General features: G+C 42.5%; 1 protein-coding gene across 13 annotated transcripts in view; it reads left to right on the forward strand.

The window, feature by feature from the left end:
- PARD3B (par-3 family cell polarity regulator beta) overlaps positions 1-18,013 on the forward strand; it is a 921,213-nt gene that overhangs the window by 646,660 nt on the left and 256,540 nt on the right. For all 13 annotated transcript variants that reach the window (XM_023622589.2, XM_005601746.4, XM_070242147.1 and 10 more), the window contains 2 exons: positions 5,643-5,849; positions 6,549-6,786. In XM_023622589.2, coding sequence (XP_023478357.2) covers positions 5,643-5,849; positions 6,549-6,786 — 445 coding nt within the window. The remainder of the gene's footprint in view (positions 1-5,642; positions 5,850-6,548; positions 6,787-18,013) is intronic.

Below are 18,013 nucleotides of genomic sequence, written 5' to 3' on the forward strand. Positions count from 1 at the left end.
AAAGAACTCTGGTCTAGAGAACTTGGAAATTGCCAGTAAGAGAACCGAGACCCGAGTGACAGCGGACAATGAATCAGCCAGATTGCGTATGCCCTCCGGTAACGAAAAGGACACGGGCACGGCGAGGGGCCTGGGATGCGATCAATATGTGGAATCCTGAGGTTGGCAAGAGGGTAATTAGGCCCATTGTGGACACAGCACAGATAACATAATTTGGGAAATTATACATTTGGATATTATGGGGAATTTTTTTCTAGGCTAATGGATTTGCAATGATATCTGTTAAACACATTAAGACGTTTTGCCTCTAGGGAAACTCCTGAAAAAATCAAATAGACAAAATTTTCAGTAAGTGTAATCTAAAATAAAAAGACAAAGTGGGATATGTGGGAAAATAAAGTGGTGTTGTGACTTGGAATTTATAATCATTTTTCATTCAAAGGGTTTTAAGGCTATTAATTTTCCATCGCAACTCCCCAGGAAGCAAGTAAAGCATTTCTATTGCAGTTGCCCAAGTTCATTGCTCATGGCACGGCGGGGGGGCTCACACTGACAATGAAAGCAAGCTATCTTGACAAGTTCCCGGCCCTCTCAACTTTCCAGCTGTGAGCCCTGGATAGCACTGCAACCATTTGGACCCCCAATTTACTACTGGGCACAAGTCCTTTAGTTGCGACGGAGGGGCCCTAACTTAATTAATTTTCACTAAGCGCCTTGAGGGCCATTAATGTTATTGAAATGTGCAAATTAATACATTATTTATTGTTAATTTATCATAAGTATTTGTTAATTATGAAGCTCTAGCTGGGAAAAGAACTTGCCATGTATCTGAAGGTGAATACCCTCCCCAAAATAATTCCTTATGTTTTAATAAGACTGCATTAGAAGCAATTTCATCAATAATGTAAGATCCAATTACTGGTCGTCTAGATTAAGGCATTATTCTTTTATTGGGAGATTTTAGTGCTAGAACGGGAAGTTTGAACATTGCCACTGAAATCTCAGACTAATGAAATGGCTGTAGCCTAAGGGGAGGGGCAGGCAAGACCACTGCTAGTCTTCCTGAGAGTGGCCTCTGTGTGTGATGAACAGATGGAGATATGCACCTTAGTTCAAAAGAAAAACTGTGAGGAGGTGTTTGGAAAAAAATCAGTTCAACTTTTGCATAAAAAAGGAAGATTAGTATCTCTTTATGAAGCCCTTCTCAGCTTTTTGCAAAAGAAGGACTTATTTAAGACTACATGATGGATTGAACCATGTGAAGTGTGCTAAGCATTCCCTTATTCAATTATTTAGAGGTAGCAAAAAAGCCAGTGCCAGCTATCATCACCAGCGCTTTACGAGCATGTGCCATATGCCAGACATTCTTCCAGGCTTGTCTTATTCTCATATGACACATGAGGAAATGGAGGCACAGAGAGGTTAATAGCCCAAGCAATGAGTGGCAGAGTGAGGGACGTTCCACAGCCTCTCCTCTTGATCACTCACCATTAACCCCCACTCTCTGGACTTCTTTATTCTCCATCATCCTCCTCACCTGCCTGTAGGGAGCTAACAGTAGTTCTCAGCCGTAGGGCAGGGGCAGAAATCGAAGACGGAGCAGTGATATTAAGGTCCTCATCCTCCAGGAAGGACTTTCTGTTTCACAGTGTATTAAAATGGGACTTTCTACCTAGAAGTTGGGGGCAGTGGTTTCTCAGGGTTTTAAGAAGCTGTTTAGTGGTCTCCCAGACGTCTCCCCCCAGCCGGCGGCTGTCTACTCCCTTCACGCCAGTTTCATGCCCAAGGGAGCGATGGTGGCATAACTCCTTTAAATCTTGAGTCTTGGCGTGTGTGTCCATTCCCTTCATGACGCTGTGTTTTCGGGCGGTGGGGAGAAGTGGACGTGTCTGAGGATTGGTGGGATCGGAAGGCATGACCCTGAAATTTCCCTCTGCTCTGTGTGGGGAAGGCCTCCGGGACCAAGGGGAGCCAAGCCTTCCTTTGGGAACAGATGAATCTTCAAAAGTGCTATCACATCTTGAAATAAATTATTTCAGTGATGTTTCTTTATGAGGTCTTTATTTTAAGGGAAAATGTGATACATGGAACTTGAAGAATATTTTTATTATACCACCGTGAAAGTAATTTTTATTATGTAAGATCCTTCTTTAAGCACCCTGGATAACAGTTGTATCATTTGTTTCAAGAAGTTTGTGTATGTCAAGTTCATGTTTCTGATGGAAAGATAAGTTTGTCTGGATCTTAGAGAATATGGTCACTGGACACAGAAGTGAAGGTTAAAAAGTGAAACCTGGCTACTCAAGTTCAGATTTGTCCCTTGGCATTTGCAACTAAGGTAAGCTGGCCTGGAAATCTTTGAACTCATTAGTTCTATAGATGCTCAAAATGAGACAAGCAAATGCTCAAATGTGGACGAAGTCCCTGCCCCGCCCCCCAAGACTGATAGCATGTGGCATTCATAGATCACTCTCTCAGACAATTGCTTACAATCAGCCACGGCCAGTATCACATCAGCTACAGATGAAAATGGGAAGAGTCATCATCCTTTGGGATGACTGCAATGGGATAGACTGAGGTTTTAGTTTTGATTAATTACTTTATCCCTTCAAAGAGAACTCTACTTTTAGTGGGAGGCTAAAAAAAATATGATTTGTGTAAACGGGCTACAAGTAGACAGTGAGTCTTCCTATTGTGAGAATTGCAGAATTTCCCATGCAATGTCAACCTAGGCTGGAACTGGCAAGGGTAGGAGTAGGGGCGAGGGGTGGAATGAGACAATGTGTTGTACTCCTTACAGTCTTTACCCGGTAGGGTACTTTATTCTAAGTATTTTGTTGGAATTTAGTGCTGATACCTATCAATTGGCATAATAATTTGTCCTACAACCAGTAACCTTGACCTTCTGTCAGAAGCCCTCAGACACACAAAATGGGAATTGTTGTCAAGGTCCGTGTCAGAGTCCTCTCTCACTTGGAAATTCAATGCTCTGGAAGTCCTTGTAAGGACTTCCCTGAGTTTGTATTTTCCTCTCTAAGATGAGTCTCTCTTCCGCTGCTACATCCCTTTACTCCCCAGGAATAAATAGAACATTTTTTCCCAAGTCTGAAAACCCCTGAGTCCACATTCACAGCCTAAGACTCAAGCGCTCTTTTTGCCTTTGTTTTTACCACGTACTGCGTCTGGTAGAGCTGAGTTGTGATTTTGGCCAACATCATTTGGTGCTTCTGGTTTGTAGCTTCTATTTATATAAAGTGAACTAATTGCTGGCACTATTAATCCTGCAAAATGCATGAATCCTAAATGTTCAGTTTGCTTAGAATGAGTAAAAATGTATTTATTCCTTCTCATATATGGCTTCTTGCTGAGCCCTAGATGAGCTCCTTCAGATAACATGCTTCATGTCTGGGATGATTCACTCACTTTCATGTTCCCTGGAATTTATTGCTAAAAGTTGACATGAACACTTATAGTCTGGGCTCCAATATAATCTCCTGGATGGCAATTAATAAATAAAAGATGGTTACTATTGTTGACGTGGAAACTAAGCTTTCTCAGATAGTTTTCATCTTCATGTTTTCACCAAACTTCATGACAGACATCAGCAGGCATTGATGGTGTAAGATATTTTCTGTAAACTCCAAAGCTGTTACTGTTGCTTCAATACCCCAAACCTCTCTGTTGCCTTTTGTTTCCTTGTCAGAAATGATCTTATTCAATTTCTGTTTCTTCAGCTTACCTTCTTTCCTGAGAATAGAAGCAATATGCCTCTTTCTGGCTTTAGTATTAACATATTCTCATTGTCTATGACTTGCAGGTAGCACCTGAAATTTGTCCCTGAAATTTCTTGCAATATTTTTTTTTTACTTTGTCTCATCTCTGTTGCATTTACTGGAGATACACTGTCACCTATAAAATGCAATGTCTATTGTCATCATGCATATTGTTCAAAGTACAAAATTGCCTCCTGTAAGTTAATGATGAAACTATAAAACAACATCCAATTTTTGTAGTTTGCCTGCTTGACGAGGCTCGAGACTAATCTAGACAAGTGCTCTTATTTTGGAGATGAGGAATCTGTAGCCACTTTGAGTAGCTTGCCCACATTCAAGTGGAGGACAGAGGCCAAGTACACCTTCAACCAGTACAGCACAGAAAAGCCGGAGGTAGGCTGCCTGAGGACAGTTCCCAGTTCTGACGCGTATTAAGTGTGTAACTGTAGACCACTCTGTGCCTCAGTTTCCTCATTTGTGAAATTGGGCTGTCAATAGTGGCAGAGGCACAACTGTAAGATTATAGTGAGTTAATATAGGTGAGGCACTTACAACAGGACAAAGTGTGCCAGGCATTGTTAGCTATTAGCATTTTTGTCATTATTCTATTTTTCACATATTCTGAACATATGGACTGGTGTGTCTTGTTATTTCAGTTTGCGTGTATACGTGCATTACACCCTCTATGTACTTCTTCTGTGTTCCTTGCATTACCTAATACTGTGTTGGCAGCTACTGGGAGTGTCCGTGGCAGTGGCAGTTAGTAGGAGCGAAAATAGCGAGGGCAGTAAGAAAGAGCGCTGTGCATTCAGCCTTACTGTGTGCTGGCCACTGAAGTGGGCACTTTACCTACATAAGCCTCAACATGTGCTCAATCCTTGTGTATTGAAAAGCTTCAAAGTAGTTTATTTCCAGAAAAACAAGTATAGCCTTTTCATGGCAATAATCTCCTTCGTAACTGGAGAGGATCCTGAACTTTGGCCCTGGTGGAAAAGAGCCCTGACAGAATTCCTTCTCTCTTTAAAATGCCCCTCATGCTGCTGCTATTTATATAGCCTAATCCTGTTACAGACAACCGGGAGCCTGGCCGTGGGTGGGAACGGAGGTCAGGGCAGAGGTGACAGGAGGCAGGTACAGGGCGAGACAAACAGTGCAAGTGAAAAATATTATATGTCAGAACGCAAGTTGTTAAAATTCACTTAGGTGTCACTTTTTTTCTTTTTGGACTTTTATGTCATGTGGAATGTTGCCCCTTTTCTAGATACTCAAATGGAAATACATTTGGAATGATAAGCATCGACACAGAAAAGTTGTTTTCTTTCTTGCCTTTCTTTCTTTATCTATTGACTAAATAAATTGCATTAACCATACGTTAATAACCACTAGAGTAAGGGAGAGTGTTTAATCACAAAAATTACAATCATTTCAGTGTTCTTTGGTTTCCATGTATAGTATGTTACTTAATATCCATAAGAACAGTGGTGGAAACAATAAAAGCTACAATGTACAGTATTGCTTGGGATGGGAACTGTGGGAGAAGCACATGGTTAGTCAGGTGCTCTGTGTGTGTGTGCGTGTGCGTGTGCATGTGCATGTATACACACATGCATATTCATTTCTACATATGATGTATATTATCATTTTAAATATTACCACAACTTTATGGAAAAGGAAACTAAGGCTCAAAGAAATCAACCCACTTGCTCAAAGTCACAAAAAGTGGCAAAGTTGGGGTTTAATGCCGAGTCCAACCCTGCTAATGCCCCCTTTTTGAAGGTGCACAAGCAGAAATATTTTGGAACAACAGAGCTTTCCGCTATACCACTTTGCCTCGTTAGAGGAAGGTCACCTTTGCCCTTTCTTTTCCAGAATCTCCGAGCAAAGATTTCGGTCCGACTCTGGGTTTGAAGAAGTCCAGTTCCTTGGAGAGCCTGCAGACGGCGGTGGCTGAGGTCAGGAAGAACGAGCTGCCGTTCCACAGGCCCCGGCCGCACATGGTTCGTGGCCGCGGCTGCAACGAGAGCTTCCGAGCGGCCATTGACAAATCCTACGACGGGCCCGAGGAGTCGGAAGCTGGTAGGACAGTGTGCTTCCTTAAACGGTCCCTTCATCTCATTGTTGTCTGCGAATCATAGGCAAGAATGTGTGCTTAACCACAGAGAAAAATGATTTGAGGGTCACAATTATATTTTTGATATTAAAAGTAATTCATTTTCCTGATATGTTTTGCCCTTTGGCTTAATGAACACAGAATTGGATAATGCAATACGCAATTTATTTTACAGTGCAAATGCTAAAGAAATGTTCTCCTTCACTTTCCTACGAGGACCCACTGTCATTCACCCCTGGGGAGGCGCACTTAGTTTGCACTCCTTACATTCTTGTTGGACTCGTTGGAAGCAGCGTAGAGCTGAGGACTGATGGCCTTTGTTGGGCAAGAGCACTGGGTTATATTTATACTCAAAGACCTTGCCTCGAAATCAGCTCCCCAGTTAGTCTGCCCACACATGGGTGTTCACAGCAGTGGGTGCCTTCCCACCTATCAGACCTTTCATACTTTCAGCTGCACAACCATCGTCCCCACTCCCAACGTCACACCTTGCTTGAAGTCACCAGATTTAGGTTGTTGTCTCTTCAAAGGGTACCAGTAGCCACATGGCAGGATAGGACGCCAGAGTGCTTCTCTCCATCCCTCTGCATTTTACATCTTAACTCTTCTCTAGATACCAGCACTCGGTGCCTCTGACCATGTGCATCAATTTTCTCTCTGTGCAGATGGTCTGTCTGATAAGAGCTCTCACTCCGGCCAAGGAGCTGTGAATTGTGACTCTGCTCCTCAGGGCCACTCTGAGATAGAGGACGTGGAAAATAAAGCCAGGAAGGTCAAGAAGCCCAAAGAGAAGGAGAAGAAGAAAGAAAAGGGCAAACTGAAGGTCAAGGAGAAAAAGCAGAAAGAGGACAGTGAAGATCCAGACAGGAAGATGAAGAGGAAGGGACTGGGCGCCATGCTGAGGTAGGGACCTTCTGCGAAGGACCTTCTGGTTTGTTTTGTTGTTTCTCCTGGTGAAATCCCCCGTTTGTGTGCACTCGGAAAACAATGTAAGCTTTCGCTCGCCTTCAGCTACGTGCGTGCACGTCTAAGGTGTGAGTGTGATTTTCCTTTTCCGCAGAGGCAGAAGGAGCCGTCTTGGGTGGCTCCTGAAGCTCGTGGTGGTGACAGGGAGCTGTCGCAAATCTGTTGTCAAAGAAAGGCAAACGCTTGGTGGAGGCGTGGGCAGTGCCCGCAGCCCTGGGTACCAGAGTGTTGTGTGGGTACAGGAAATGCTCCTCCATCAGCACAGGGGCCACGAGAGGCAAGAAAGTCCTAAGTGGTACCTCTAAAACACCCCCTCTGAGTTAGAGAAGACGGTGGAGGCGGACCACCCCCAGCCCGTGATTCTAGGCATGTGTGTGGCCAGGCCTGTGGGTGCAGAAGTCGTCACCGACAGGCTCTGTGGTGCAGTGGAGATGTCACTGCTGCTGGAGTCAGAGGCCCCAGTCTGAATCCATGGCCCTCCGCACACCAGCTCCTGGCCTTCTCTTATGGGGCTTCACTTCCCTGAGCCTGACTTTCCTCAGTTTCCAGATGAGGCCAGCCTTCCTGCTCCCTCATCACCAGACAGGGGGACGGGTTTCACACCCACTCCATCCATTGACTGGGCGTGGCTCCTCAGCACAATCTGGAAACAACTTTATTTCTTCTCCTACAGCTGCCTTCAAATGTGCTCTGTTGATGCTGTCAAGGTGTCCACAATTTGATGATCTCAGTCCTCCAGCAGATGGCTTTCTGGTCACTTTGTCAGGGTCTAAAACGTCCCCTCAAATGTTAATCAACACTTTCCTCCTCCCCACCCCTCAGACTTCAAATCCCAGGAGAGCCCTGGGTGTGCTGGCAGGAATCCACCTTCTGCTTCTCAGGCTCTGGAACCGGGGAGGAAGGAGGGGTGTTATTACGCAGGATGGAGTTTTAAGTCACTGGCTGTATCCGGCATGACCTGGCCGTCAGGGGCCCTTTGTGAACCACTTTTGTGGGGTTTCAAGGGACTCCTTACTGCACCAATCACTGATGCGGGGGAGTCATCCTCCCACTGACTTCCGGAGACCTCTGACCTTAGCCTCTGACCTCAGAAAGCACAGCACTGGAGTCTCCGTGCTCCAGCTGGTAGGCTTCTTGGACGTGTCTGTTTGAGATGGCCTTAGCCTAACGTCCTCAACAGCATCTACATGGCTCACTAGAATGACTGATCCCTCGTCCCTCCAAATGACACTGTTCCCTTTCCTCCTCAGCCTGCCGTGGCGATGCCCCAACTGGCCCAGCATCTCCGGGGTTCTCCAGGGTGGTCAACCACCAGCTTCGCACCTCCCCAGCTCTAGGGCGATATGCCAAAGTCTCCCAAGAACACTCGTGTGCAAGGGGAAGGGAGAGGGTCAGTAAATGTCTGCAAGTCGCCAAGCAGACGGGTGGGAAGTGAGTGACAGTCTCGTTTCATACAAGCGCCTTCAGATTCTCTGAGGGGTTTTCTTGTGGCCTTCTCACTTACTTGGTTGGGGGCGGGAGGGGGAAGCACCCTTTTCCAGTACTTTCTTTACTCCTATAATTTCCCATCACGGAAAATCTCTCAATCTCTACTCTTCTCTTCCATGGGCTGAAGGTGAGGGTTGGGAGGTGATAGTTGATGGACCAGTTTGGCCACCTCTTATCAGACCCTAAGGAGATAGCTCTCTTAAGAATGCTGGGTGGTGGTTGTCATCAGTTTTGGATCTTCAACTGAAATTTCAGACAGAAATGGAAAGTTCTATTCCATATCTGTTATTCATATATATATTCATATTCCTATATGTAATATATGTATTTTTCTATATATAATATTTAGTGTATTTATATATTTATACATAATATATAAATATTTATATATAATATATAATGTGTTTATATATCATATATAATATAAATAAATATATATATATTTGTAATAATATAAAAGAACCTTGAAACTTCACAGTGACACTTAGGGGACACAAATAATGCTGACACCAGTAGACAAATCTCTCGATGGATGTTGGTTTGTTTTTCTTGGTGGTTTCTCTGGACTCTGTCTTTCCATTTGGCATTTTGAATGTTCAACTTGCCCTTTTTCCAGGTGATTGTTATGATTGCCAGGCCCACGAGGTAAGCATCCTGATAATAGTGACACCTGCAGTATATTTAGGGGGACTCACCTTGAAGTTACAGAGTTAAGAAGTTAAAAGAGCATGTGGACTTCTGAGTTCAATCCCGGCTCCTCCACTTTCTATCTAGGTGATACTGGGCAAGCTATTGAATCTCTTTGTGCCTCGGTTTCCTCATCTGAAAAATGGGAATAATAATAGAATCTACCATTATTATGAGAATTATTTTTGTTTATTACACGTAATATGCTTAGAACAGTGCCTGGCAAGTAGTAAACATTCGATAAATGTTACTTATTGTGGTAAGCAGAGTAATGGCCCCCTAAAGATGTCCACGTCCCAACCCCTGGTACCTGCAACTGTTGTGTTGCACGGCAAAGGAGACCTAAGGTTGCTCATCAGCTGACCTTAAGATAAGGTACCTATCCTGGATTTTCCCCAGTGGGCCCAGTGTAATGACAAAAGGCCTTAACAGTGGAAGAGGACGATGTGACTGTGGAAGAAACGTACAGAGAGACGTAATTCAGTAGGTCCCCCTTATCTGTGGTTTGGTCTCCGTGGTTTCAGTTGGCCTCAAACCACAGTTTGAAATTATTAAATGGAACATTCCAGAAATAAACAATTCATAAGTTTTATATTGCGTGTCATTCTGAGTAGCCTGATGAAATCTCGGGCCGTCCTGCTCCATCCCTTACAGGACGTGACTCATCTCCCTGTCCGGCAGGTCCACGCTGTGTGTACCACTGCCTGTTAGTCTCTTAGTGGCCACCTAGGTATCGCAGTCCTTGTGTTCAAGTAACTCTTATTTTACTTAATAACGGCCCAAAAGCGTGAGTGTAGTGAGGCTGGCAATCCAGATACTCCAAAGAAAAGCCATCAAGTGCTTCCTTTAAGTGAAAAGAACATAGCACATCCGGAGGTCAGTACTATCCATGGTTTCAGGCATCCCCTGGGGGTTTTGGAACGCATGCCCTGCAGATAAAGGGGGACTACTGTGAGTTGCTGGCTTTGAGATAGAAGGAGGCAGCCATGAGCCAAGGAATGTGGGCAGCCTCTAGAAGGCGGAAAGGTCACAGAAATGGATTCTCTCTGGGGTCTCCAGAGAGGAATGCAGCCTACCTGCCCCATCATTTCAGCCCATTCTGTTGGTTCATCCCCGAAGTTTGTGGTAATTTTTTACAGCATAATAGCAAACTAATATAGTTATTATCATTATTATTATTACTACTTTTACAACATCATAGTAATCTATAAGGAAAAAGTTCCTCTTTAAGGTGTTAAAGAAAAAAACTATAGAGATTTAACTAGAGTAGTCTATAAATATAAAAACTGTTAGAGCTTCGTATGTCCCATTTTCTAGAATATTACTAAATTGAGCATTACCTTTGTATTTGGTCTGGCGGGTTCATGCTCTGTTGCTCCCAGTACAGAGCCAGCTCTTCCTTGTTGCCCAGTATCCGCTGTATTTTCCTCTGGTTCAGATCACGGGTCCTAGACCCTTTAGACATCTAGCAGCTCACGTTTTGTTTCCTTCTACTCTTTTAGCAAAATTAATCTGAAAGATAGGGTTTGATTTTATCTCTGGTGTAAAAATAGCAACTGTTTTCCATAGCCTTTTGCATCTGAGTTTGTGAGCATATTGGAGTCACTGCCACATGCACATTTTCAACAACAAAGAACACAAAAGCTGGTGCCATTAGCCAACAGATTTTGCTTTAATTCTCATCTGTTGCTCAGATGCTATTGACTTAGTTTCTTTCTTATCGAAAAAAGATTGATTGCTTAAACGTTCTCTAAGAGTTAGATGTGTGATTTAAATATGTATTACTTTTCCCATTACCTGCATTTCACCGAAGCGCTCCTGAACACAGGGCTCCAGTGTAGGTCGTGCAGTCGTCCATGAACGATGGCCAGAGGCATGCGTGGGGGCCGGAATTCCGCCTCCCACTCCCCACCGAGCCAGGCACCATGAAGCGCCGCGGCGTTAGCAGTGGCTTGCTCTCGCTTGTAAAAAGCTAAGTGCTGTGTGCTTTTCTGATATTAGCTGGTCTGTTCATGTTGATGATATGTAGTGGTACAGTTTAGTCTGTTAATTTAACCTGCTCCTGATCCTTTTGAAAAAATTATAGGGAATCTCATTAATTCATATCTTTCTATGTGTTGTCTGGTTCCAGTATACTTATAATTTACTGATTTCAGAATCACCTCCTTACACATTCACCCATGGCTCATACTCAGGCCATGAATTATTGTGGAAAAATATGCAGCTCAAGAACCCAGAGACTTTTGGTGTTTTCCTTGCATTCCCTGTTTTCTTGCTGTTGGAAGGAAGCGTTAGAGCGTCGAAAGCTGCTTCAATCTTCCCTTTGTGTGTTTGGCTCCCTTTGCATTGGGTGCTTCATGGCACACCCTGCAGAAGGACCACCTGTGGCTCCTTGCTGCAAAAGGGTGAAGCTCAAACCCCATCCTAGACAAGCGCATTGCCATCAGCCCTGAGCCACCTTCCTGGGGTCGAGCAGAGGTTTTCTAAGCACTAAAGAGAAATATCCTTTAGCTAAGAAAATCTTGCCCTGCCTAAAGTGGAAAACCCAGAAATCCGTTCCTGATTTCTTAATTATTTTATAGCCTTGTCAATCCTTACATTCTTTAAACTGGATTCTGTCGCAGATTTGTGTTTACAACCCATGCCTTTATATCAAAGCTGCTGTTGTCTCCTCTTGGTATTACAGGCCACTTGCTTCAGAAACCTTTAAGTTGTCAACTTGTTCTGGACCCTGAGTGGAAAGGCTTGATGTTGATCAAGTACCTTTGTCAATACCCTTGGTGTGGCTTGGTGCTAAAGGAATTGTGCCTAATAAACTCCTTAATGGGTTACAAAGTACAAAACCTGCGAATAGGAACTTCATCTCTGTTTTTAATAACTTTTTGCCCATATTCATTTGATTAGTAACATATATTGAATATCTACTCTGTGCCAAGCACATTCATAATTATTCTTCATTTATTCTACTCTATACTGAAGGCCTGCTTTGCATCCTGCACTGTTCTAGGCACTGGGCACACAGCAAGCAAGTCCCTGCTTCTACTGCACTTGTCTGTCTTGATAAAGGAAGGAAAAATCAGACGTTTGAATTTCTTGTGGTGAGGTTAAAACAAAACCAGCAAAATATTGCATAAACATGTAAACTACCTGTAATAATGACTTTCTCAGGGAGTGGTGGGACGTGAGCCCAGGATCCCTCTGGGACAAAACAGAGCCTTGTCCACTGGAGGGATCAACGGTCAATGTATACGGTGCTGAACAAGACATCCAGGCTGGAGCTGTGGTGGAATTTATATTTCAGGGAGAGGGAGCGAATAAACAACTGACACAAAATAATGGAAATTATTTCAGGCTGTCGTAGGTGCTACGAAGAAGGTACAGTCAGGAGCATGTTGTCGTCTTCCCCCGGCACCTGTCAAACAGCCTGATGGCCTGCGCCTCTGCCCAGGCCGTGCTGAGTTTCCAGCAGATGTGTTATCAGAACTTAGCACGCTGTGGTACTAATGCCAAATCGCTTTATGCCTGACTTTTTTTTCTTTTTTGCAGCATACGAATATAGGAAGGTTATTTTTAAACCAACCTCACATAAAGCCATAACAAAAAGCTAACCCAAATGGTGCTGTTTTAGTGTACAAAGCGCTATTATACCTGAGGCAAACGTTTGGAAGCCGCGAGGTCTGGAACCTGAATGGTGAACTTGGTTCGTGGCTGTTTGTCTTAACTCTGTTCCTCGTGGCGCATCTGTTGGATGTCCTTTATTGCTTCTTCTTAACTCAGCTAATGTAGGTATTCCTCAAGGAAACCTAAATCATGAACCCCAATGGCAAAGGTATTTTTTAAGATCTGGAGGCATCAACTTTTTATTTCTAACCTTTATAAATGCTAAAGCATATATATTTCATTTGTTTCAGACTAAAACATACTATGTATTCATTATCTTATTGAAACTAGGACAACTGTATATAATGGAATCCTGCTGTGAATTGTTTAAAAAGTACGCACATGCACACACACACACACGCACACACCCTCTTCCACTTACCATCTCCGCAAACAGCAACACAGACATCACTACCACCTAATTAATACTCAACCTAGTTAAAGATCTGTCCATTGCAAGCTCTGTGGCCTTCATTAATCTCTTTGAGTCTCAGTCGACTCACCAGTAAATTGAGGATGATAACACATCCTCTCCAAGTTGTTGGGAAGTTTAAATGAAACAGTTCATGTAAGGAGAGCTGTCAGGATGGTCCTGACTTGGTGGCCTTGCTTCTCGTCTTCCACCAAGTGCCCAGCCCAGACAGCCAACTATCGAATACTGCCTTCGACTTGGAGCCCACTGAATTTCTATTTCAATTTTTTATTTTTCCTCTAATCGCTATTTTGTGTTTCAGGTGGGCATGCTGTTTTTTACTTAGCCTGGACAATTTTGCATAATAAACTATAAGTAGTAATGACATAGAAAAATCATTCAATCGTTTATATTTTATAAGCTTTGGGTAATCCCTTTCTAAATGTAACCGTGAACAATTTTAGAAGGTTTTCTAATCGCCTTTGTGCTGAATCCAAATAGAAAATGGACTCAGAAGGAGAATCCGTTTTTTGTTTTGTTTTCTTTTTTTCTCCTTTGTGTATTTCAGACCAGAATGTATGGATGGGTTTCAGACCTGATGTTCTTAATGCATGGCATGGGGCTGCCTTGGAAGTTGTCTTATAATATGTTACCCTTAAAGATACATTGTGACTTGATTTTTAAATTAGGTTAGATAGAGACTGAATACTTAGATCTCCAGGGAGCATGACATCTGTCCTACATTTCTCCTCTTTACCTTGATCCCATAATGGCTGTTGTAGGTCTCGTGTACCATAAATGTAAAGTGACCGTGCCTGTCATTACCCCTTTCTAGATAGTGGTTGTAAAATGTCTGGGTAACCCTCCAGCGTTACGGCTATGAAGGGTAACCTGGCGAACACAGCCAGGCCAGTGAAATTTTAACAGCCATTTCCCTGAAGGTCAAAATGCCAACAGCACACTAGAGTTGAGGTGCTTTGCTTCCTGAAGGAGACGCCAGTTTGAAACATGAAATTTCAGATGAAAAATGAAAGCCAAAGTAGATCAGAGTTCTTCATTCAGCTTCAAGCTGGATATAGAAATACATTGAAAACAGAGAGCCTTACAGATCAGGGTATAATGGCTGCATATGTTGAGCTGGAGAGAAATATATGAAGGGTGGCAAAAAAATAAATTTGGATGTCAAAGGCTACCATGGCTGCGGCCATCCATACTTCTCCATGGCAGTCCATGATGGCAGAGGAAAGGAAAAAGAAGCTGAAAACATGTTGGAATTTAGTTAGGCTCATTTTTTGTTTCTTTGGTAACTCTGAATTTTCTCACCTCCTAGTCCATCTTGAATTATTTACTTTCTCTTTCACAGTATGAGCCATGAATATTTTGTTTCTTCATTTTGTTAATTTGCCGATTTTCCTTTGAGCTAAGTGCCCTAGCAATTTTAATTTTCACTCGAGTTGGGAAGAGCAATGACCCTTTTTTTTTTCATTATTACTATCACAGGCCTGGGCTGAGAATGCTGCTTTTTATGACCAGCCGTGTTGAGCCCATAATGGAATTGCAAAGTAGACAGTGCAATATACCGATATTGACTTCCATTAAACCCAGTGGTGTGATAGCTGATAATATTTATATATTTATGTATTATACATACTAGCTTTTGTTCATTTGCAACTAAGCACCAGAGAGGAAAATTAGCACCATAATATGAACAGATTGTGAACAGGAGAGAGAGCCTGTGTGAAGAGGGCAAGTGATGAAAATGATGGAGATAGATGTGAGTATGGTAACTAAAACGCAGGGATTAAATTCTGATCAGGCAAATGTAGGATTGTTTGTTGGGCATTTATTTCTTAACTAAAAGAAGCCCGGGAGACAGACAGGCCACCCCTCTGACGGGCTGAGCACAGAGACAAATGGGCCGCCGCAGTGGCCAGCGTGCAGTTTGCTTGGTGCCTGACTTCAATAATTTTTTTTCTAGCTGTCAAGCATGTCTGCAAATGTTTGTTTATCATCCTATCTGGTTTTTGAATATGTGTTCACAGAGGGCTGAGGGGCATGGATGGAGTTAATTAGTATAACAATGGCCGGGGAGCTTGTTTTCAACATCATTCTGAAATCTGATTGCCGTTCATGGCCTTCCCCTCCTCCCGTATGCAGTCTTGATTACTCTGCAGCTCTGTTGTGACTGTCCAAGGCAAGATGATTTTCTCATACTTATCACAATAAAAAATGATCACGTAGAGTGTCAACCAAAGGCTTATTTGTTTAATTAGGGTTCTCTTCTCTCTTAATATGCGTGCACAACTCCCATTAACGTTAATGTGAATTACGAAAGAGCACTGAGGAAGAATAGACCCCTTTATCTCATTACTTTTTCTTGGATAATGAGGTTTAGATTTGTTAACAGATCAGAACAAAAGTTCAGTGGAAAAAAAAATTGGCTTAACTTTTAAAGAAATTGATATGCTAAAAAGAACTTTCACGGGCACTAAAGTGGAAGATACACATTAATAAATAAACTTCATTAGCATTTGAGGTGAAATATAATCATTTAAGATGCTGGATTAATAAAATGCAAAAGATTTCCTAATGGACCTATTTGCATACTCATATTAAATAACTAATAAAACATATTAACAACAGTTTTATTCATATATATAAACACTCATAAGTTCCTAGTTGGGATTGTATTTGCCTAATTTGCTTTGTACCGTGTCCAGCACAATGTCATGTCCTTGTAGGATGTTTACTTAATACTGTTAGATAACGACATGTATAGATTTAATAATTTGCTTGAGGGAAAAATGGAATTAGCTCTTTGTTAGCACCTTTTATCTGAGAACTTCAATGTAATTTACTAACATCCATCTTCAGGATACATAGGTGATGAATGTGGCAAATAGTAGCTTTACTTTGCAGATAATAAAGAATGAGCCATTGAGAAGTGAAACAGTCTGCCTAGAGCCAGACTTTGAACTGATAATAATACCAAGACCCCTCTTGATCATTGCCACTGTTGTGTTAGCATCTAATAGTGCATTGACATCAGCCGTGATTCTGTGAATACTTTCATACACCCTGGAGAACCCATGCTTCCTTACTTTTGCCCTTCATTGGATTTTCCTGTCTTAAGTCAACACAGAAAACAGCAATTTAATAACATGTGATAGAAAAGACTTGAATCTTTGGCATGATAACTGTAACCGTTTTCCTCATAGAATAAGAAAGAGGCTTCCCAGAACAATTAGAAACAGATACAGAAGTTACACAAATTGAAAAATGGATAAGAGATACAGGAATATTATTGGATTGCACGTCTAGGACTATTGTCTCAACCATGCTAAATAATATCCACCAGGATTTTGGAGACAATCCAATTTTGCTTCTCCAGCTAGCTGCTGATCATTTCTGCACGGTGCCCCTGCCTCAACCTTGGCTTCAACATGTCCAAAATCTAATTCATCATCCACCCGTCTAAGTCACCAGCTCATCCTGACTTCCCTGATTCTGTTTGAGGTACTGCCAGGAATCTCATGACATCCGGGATGCCTCCCTCTTCCCATTCCCACCCTTCCATCCACTAGCAATCCTGCTGATACTTGCAAAATACTGTCTCTCACATCTGGGCCTTCTTTTCCATTCCCACTGCCACATAATAAGCATGGCCTTTGTTATTTATGACAAGATTGTTTCAATAAACTCCTGACTGATTTGCCTGCTTTCTTCCTTTCTTCGTTCCAGTCCATCCTCGGCATGGCTCCCAACCATTCATTCATTCGGTTACAGATATTTAGTGAACCCTCCTGCGTTAAATACACTATACCACGGCGGCACAGAGCAGACCCTCTGGAGTCAGTCCACTTAGGTTCGGATCCCAGCTCTATTTCTTTCTAGCTGTTGGTTCTTCAGCAACAACTTTACCACTCTGTGCTTCAGTTTCTTCTTCTGAGAAATTGGAATAAAAATAGTATCTACCTAACAGAGTTGCTTTGAGAGTAAATTAGATGATATGTGAGAAATTCCTGGCACATAGCACGATCTTAAAATATAATCTGTTAGTGGTATTTTGCTCTAGTTGCTGAGACAATTCCCAATTATCTAGTAGTTCTCAAAAATCCAACTGTATCTAGTGCCGTCTACAGAGCTTGCTAAGATTACGGATCACTGGACTTTATCATCAGAGATTCTCACTCATTAGGTCTAGAGTGGGGCCTGGGAATCTGTGATGATTCTGACGCATCCAGTCCCAGAAACCTCCATGTGGGAACTACTAACTCATAAAATTCGAACTATTTAGTTTGGCATTCAATACCCTCTATATTTTTATCCCAATTTATTTTTCTATCTTTCTGTTTTACTGTTCCTCTCTACAAACTCCCCGCTCTAACCAGTTTATTTTATTCACTATTACCCAAAACAAGCTTTGTGAAGCCCTAAGATGGCAGCCTCTCTTAGGATGACCTGCCTTCTCTCCTCCTCTTCCTTCCCTCCTTCCTCCCTCTTCTTGTGCCCCGCCATCCTGCCAGCCTTCTGAAGCCTGCCTTAAGCCCATCTCCTTTATGAATCCTCCTTCAGCCTGCATTTCTCTTCTCATCAAAGCTCTTACAGTCCGTGTCTTCTCATTTGGCACTTCCCATAGGCTGGCTTGGCTTTTAGTGTGGGTTTTACATGTTGTCTCATGTCCTCAGTGGGATTGTAAATCCCTTTAAGCAAGGGGGCTTCCTCACAATGCTCCTCACAGCGTTGGCCCTTAATAAGCTTCTGCTGATTGACTGGCTGGCTTACATGGTGTGCTAATTGGAGTAGACTTATTTGGGCATTAATGTGTTGTGCCCTTTAGTCATTCTAGATAATAGTATTGAAAATAATGAAAACAGTGGAAGTGATTCAAAAATAAGAAAAAGGGGGAATTGCATT

This window comes from Equus caballus, chromosome 18 (assembly GCF_041296265.1).
Source record: "Equus caballus isolate H_3958 breed thoroughbred chromosome 18, TB-T2T, whole genome shotgun sequence".
Classification (NCBI taxonomy): domain Eukaryota; kingdom Metazoa; phylum Chordata; class Mammalia; order Perissodactyla; family Equidae; genus Equus; species Equus caballus.